The 6,000-nt window shown below is 44.8% G+C and overlaps 1 protein-coding gene across 1 annotated transcript in view; it reads right to left on the bottom strand.

Annotated features, from left to right (window-relative positions):
* The window catches only part of SLC26A8 (solute carrier family 26 member 8), a gene marked incomplete at both ends in the record, with an annotated part of 45,348 nt that extends 40,641 nt beyond the window's left edge, over nt 1-4,707 (bottom strand). The window contains one exon of the mRNA XM_080937735.1: nt 4,526-4,707. Coding sequence (XP_080793861.1) covers nt 4,526-4,707 — 182 coding nt within the window. The remainder of the gene's footprint in view (nt 1-4,525) is intronic.
* Nucleotides 4,708-6,000: the final 1,293 nt, after the last annotated feature.

A 6,000-nucleotide genomic window follows, 5' to 3' on the forward strand; every position in this document is an offset into this window, starting at 1 on the left:
GTCTGAGGCAGATTTTGAGGTGAATGTGAATTTTGGGGCAAAGAGTCATTATTTCCACTAAATTCTGCTACGCCTGCATACTTTTCTCAGTGAAGGGTTTTTGTTTGTTTGAAGACATCATGCTCTGTAGCTGTGTGGCACTCTATGGAACTTAGGTAGAACCCAGACTCATGACAACCATTCTGCCTCGGCCTTCATGGGGTTACAGGCATATGCCACCATGCTTGGCTCCCTCAATAGGAATATTGATTATAAACTAATTAAAAGCCACACAACTGGACATTATAGCCAGAATGTTACTACTGCCTAAGACATCGTGAAATACTATTTACATTCATTACTTGAAACTATGGTGGTCACTATACCCGTGTGTGTGTGTGTGTGTGTGTGTGTGTGTGTGTTTGGGACAGAAAATTGAGAGTTTCTCTGTACAACTCTGGCTGTCCTGGGAATCACTCTGTAGACCAGGTTGGCTTTGAACTCAGAGATCCACCTGCCTCTGCCTCCCAGTAATGAACTAAAGGCATGCACCACTACTGCCTGGCTCGCTATACTTTAATATAACTGCTTATCTATTTTATCTATTATGAAATCACTGAGCAGAGATGACTTAAGCATTTAAGAGTTTGCACTATGTTGCTGCAAAGGACTGGAGTTTAGCTCCTTGCATCCACATCAATGGCTCACAATCACCTGTAACTCCAGCCCCAAGGGATCTGACACCTCTGGCTTCTGCAGGCACCCAGGCTTTCATGCACATACCCACAAATAAATGCAGTAAGAACTAATGCCAGGCATGTTCTTAGTCCCATTAACTCTGGGGGCAGAGATTGAGGCTAGTCTGGCTGTTTTGAGTTCCAGGACTGTCTTGAAGAAACAAAACAAACAAAATAAATAAATATTTTTTCCTGATTTTATCGGATATATTTTATTTACATTTCAAATGTTATCCCCTTTCCCAGATTCCCCTCCATCTCCTCTATCCTGTTTCCCCTCCCCGCCCTGACATTCCCCTACACTGCAGCATCAAGCCTCGGCAGGACCAAGGGCTTCTCCTCCCATTGATGCCCAACAAGGCCACCCTCTGCTGTATGTGCAGCTGAAGTCATGGATCTGTCCATGTGTACTCTGTGGATAGTGGTTTAATCTCTGGGAGCTCTGGTCGGTTGATATTGTTGTTCTTACACGGTTGTAAACCTTCAACTCCTTCATTTCTTTCTCTAACTCATCCATTAAGAATCCTGTTCTCAGTTCTATGGTTGGCTGCAAGCATCCGCCTTTGGATTTGTTATGTTCTGGCAGAGCCTCTCAGGAGACAGCTGTACCAGGCTCCTGTCAGCACTCACTTCTGGGCATCAGCAATATTGTTTGGGTTTGGTGACTGAATATGGGCTGGATCCCCAGGTGGGGTAGTCTCTGGATGTCCTTCAGTTTCTGCTTCAAGCTTTGTCTCTATATTTCCTCCTGAGAATATTTTTGTTCCTCCTTCTAAGAAGGACTGAAGCATCTGCACTTTGATAGTACTTCTTCTTGAGCTTCATGTGATTCTACGATTCTATGAATTGTATCTTGGGTATTCCAAGCTTTTGGGCTAATATCAGTGAGTGCATACCGTGGGTGTATTTTTGTGATTGGGTTACCTCACTCAGGATGATATTTTCTACATTCATCCATTTGCCTAAGAAAATCATGAACTCATTACTTTTAATAGCTGAGTAGTACTCCATTGTGTAAATGTACCACATTTTCTTTGTCTATTCCTCTGTTGAAGGACATCTGGGTTCTAGCCAGATCCTGGCTATTATAAATAAGGCTACTATGAATATAGTAGAGCATGTGTCTTTGTTATACGTTAGATCATCTTTTGAGTCTATGCCCAGGGATCATATAGCTGGGTGAGCAGGTAGTACTATGTCCAATTTTCTGAGGAACCACCAGACTGATTTCCAGAGCAGTTGTACCAGTTTGCAATCCCCCCTCCTTTTTTTTCTTAAGATTCATTCATTTATTTAATGTGAGTACACTATCACTGTCTTCAGACACACCAGAAGAGGGTATCAGATCTCCTTATAGATGGTTGTGAGTCACCATGTGGTTGCTGGGAATTGAACTCTGGACCTCTGGAAGAGCAGTCAGTGCTCTTAACCATGGAGCCATCTCTCCAGCCCAATAAATACTATTCTTGATGAGACATTTAATGGGATTCACCAGACCATTTAGCTAAAGTGGACTATTCATATATTAAAAAATACAGTTGAACCTGACTTTACACAAGGTACTAAATTTAAGTTAAATTTAATAGTGAAAACTGTTAGGTCTAGCTGGTCAGGCCTGTTAATCTCAGCTATCTGGGATTCTGAGGCAGGAGGATCACAAGTTCAAAGTCAGCCTAGGCTATAGAGTGAGTTTAAGACCAGCCTGGGCAACTTAGCAAGACCTTATTTCAAAATAAAAAGTAAGAAGAGATTTGGTTGTAGATCAGTAGTAGATCATGTGTCTTGTGGGTGAGGCCCCAGGGTCAACCTCTAGCAAAACAAGGGGGGGGGGGAGGCTAGACTATAAAATTCTCAGACTAAAACATTGAATTTTTATCAAAGTAAAGACTTTGCAGGAGCTAGGGTGGTGGCTCATTACTTAAGAGCACTGGCTTCTTTCCCTGAGGCCTGGAAATTAGTTCCCAGCATGCACATGGCAGCTCATAGGTGTACAAAGAACTGCCTTATGACCTGGGAGTTGTACCTTATGCAGGGTCCTGGGAGAATTCAAAACCGGGACTGAAAGAGATTTGTGCAGGCAGAGCGTGTGTGAGTGTTCGTTAACAGTGGATGGAGGCCGAGCCTGTGTAAGCACAACGGTTGCTACTCAGTCACAGAGAAGAGGCAGTGTGCCCGCGCTTGTTATGATTCGGATTTGAATCCAAAGGGCTGGTTCACAGCTCTGTCTGGAGGAGGCTGGCTCACCATGGGCACTTCTGTAAGGGTGGGGTGAGAGGTGGGGAAGATTGCTTAATGAGTACAGAGTTTCTGTTTGAGGTGATGAAAATGTTTTTGCAAGCCAACTGTGGTAGTAGTTACTTAATAACAATTATGCCACAAAATCCTCACTTGAAATGGTCAAGGCAACCAGCTGGATATCATGCATTCATTACTACAGCCAAAAATGACAAAAACCCCAGCAGTTTGGGAAGGCAGCTCGGTGATAGAGTGCCGTCCTAGTGTGTAAATGTGGGTTCAATCCCCAGCACTGGAAAGAAAGGAGCTGGGTGTGGTAGAGGCAGGAGGATCAGGACTTCAAGGCTAGCCTGGTCTACATAGTGGGCATGAGGCCAGACTGAGCTATATGAGGCCGTCTCAAGGAAAAAAAAAAAGAATATTTTTTACTTGTTGTTTTGCCATGAGGTTCACAGCACAGAAAGGGGTTCAGAGCCTCTCAATATTGGGGTGGGACTGAGAGGACGTATGTCACCTCTGTTGATGGCCACAATGTAGATGGTACAAGAGTCTCTCTGTTGCCACTGTTTACTCTGTCAGAACTGTCTCTCTGTGGGATGAGTAACAGCAGTTGGTTACTTTACACTTATTTCGTGTAGAGAGAACCAGGTGACATGAGGGTTCCAGGGATCGAACTCAGATCCTTAAGCTTTGCAGCAAGCACCTTTACCCACTGAGCCATTTTGCCTGCTCTGACTGATCAAGGAGTTTATTTGTATCATCCCTAGATATTGTGGGGATACTTGAAGACTTTTTGCCTATGAGGGGTGGATGTGACAAGTCTCCCAAAGGTTCAAGGGCTAAGAGCACTTGTACCAGGTAGTGAGGCCTGGGCTGCAGGAGCCTCTTCCTCATCCTGGAGCTAGCTCCACTGCGGCTGAATTAGCACCAGGAGAGCAGGGTTCTGGTTCTTTTTAATTAATTAATTAATCAATTAATCCATGTTGAGACAGGTTTCTCTGTGTAACCCTGGCTCTCCTAAAATTCACTCTGCAGACCAGACTCAGAAAGCTGTCGGCCTCTGCCTCCAGAGAGCTGGGATAAAAGCCACGTACCACCACTACAGGGAGAGAGCAGGTTCCATAAGTGAGGCTTTCCTTTCTTTCCCTTCTCAGCTATGTCGTGACACAGCAGGGTGTCCTCACCAGGACATGAGAACCCATGTATACTCTGGACCTAGTGGCTATCAGAATCATGAGCCAAGCAAACCTCATCATTTAGAAATTACTCAGCCTTGGGTCTTTTGTTATAGTGAAATACCAGAGAACAATCTAAAAGTCAATGCTCAACAAGTTTATAATCAGAGGACTCTGCAAGACACACACACACACACACACACACACACACACACACACAGACACACACAGACACATACACACACAGCCAAGAAAAAAAAAACACACACACAACAAATGGCAGGATTCTGACAGCAGGAATTCAGAGAAGGAAGACAGAGACAGAAGTGGACGACAGAGGAGTCAGGTTAGCTTTCTCCTGCCTGGCTTGGTGGCAGTTGAGAGGCTGGGCACACCCACCGGCACTGGACGTTATGCTGGAAGGTAGTAATGTTGATGTCCACGTTCCCAGAAGAAGAGACCTTCCTCCTGTGCTCCTGCTGGAAATTCTCCTCATTGTACACGTTTCGCTTGACATCGTACACAAAAGGGATCTGCCTGTATCTGCTGCCAAAGCTCTGGACGCTCCTCTCTGTTTGCATTGTTACTGGGTTAGCTGGAAAGACACGAGGCGAAAACAGGCATGTCTGGGCAGTGGTGGCCCAGGCCTTTAACCCCAGCACTCAGGAGGCAGAGACAGTCTGATCTCTGAGTAACAGGCCAGCCTGGTCTGCAGAGCGTGAGTTTCAGGACAGCCAGGGCTACACAGAGAAACCCTGTCTTGAGAAAACCAAACCAAGTCAAGCCAAAGCAAACCAAACCAAGATGTATTAGGGCCGATGAGATGGCTCAGCAGTGGAAGCTGGAGGAGTTGTGTTCAAGCCTTGGGAGCCACGTAGTGTGACAGTTACTGACCCCTACACGTGTCCTCTGACTTTACATACCATATATGATAACATATGGCATCCCCTCACCAAATAAACAAATGTAACAAGAAATATTTAAGGCTGGGTATAGCAGCATGTACTTATTTAATCCTAGCACCTGGCAGGCAAAACCAGGAGGATTTTTGTGAGGTCCAGGCCAGCCTAGTCTCCAGAGCAAGTTCCAGGACAGGCAGCCAGGACTACATAGGACAACTCTGTCTCAAGAGAGTTTTGAGACAAAAGAAACAATTTTTTTTTTTTAGAAACTTAAATCAATTAGCACTTTTCTTGATTTAAAGCAAAACCATATTTTTATTATTTCTGTGTGTATGTGTGTGTGTGTGTGTGTGTGTGTGTGTCTTTGTGTGGGTATGTTCCTATATGTGAGGACAGATGTTCTCCAAGGCCAGAAATGAAAGCTGGAGTTGTGGTTGTAGCTGCCCAGTGTGGTTCCCCGGAACCAATTTCAAGTCCTCTGCAAGAGCAGTGTACACTTTTATCAGCTGAGCCATCTCTCCTGAATCCTGGCCTTTTTTTTTTTTTTTTTTTTTTTTGAGGTAGGGTCTCTTGTTGTCCAGGTCCGCCTCAGACTCACAATGTAGGCAAGGATAACTCTGAAATCATGATCTTCCAGCCTCCGTGTCCCATGATGGGACTGCATGCATGGTCTGCTCTCCCTGTTCCCTCTGTTGCGTGGTCTGGCTCTGAAGGATGAGTTCCCACGTTACACAGACATACATGCAGTGAAAACATCCACACATATAAAATAATAAACGCAAATAAATAAAATCTTAAACAATAATTAGCATTGGGATGAGAGCTCAGGCATCCCTAAGGCAGTACAGCTGGCTTCCTTTATATCCCACAGCCAGCTCAGCTGTTACACAATGACTAAGGCAAAAGTCAGCACTGACCATTTTCCTCCACAGTACTAAAGGCTCAGGGGAGAGGTCATCTTCTAACTCCTCC

The sequence above is a fragment of the Micromys minutus genome (genome assembly GCF_963924665.1).
Source record: "Micromys minutus genome assembly, chromosome: 25".
Classification (NCBI taxonomy): domain Eukaryota; kingdom Metazoa; phylum Chordata; class Mammalia; order Rodentia; family Muridae; genus Micromys; species Micromys minutus.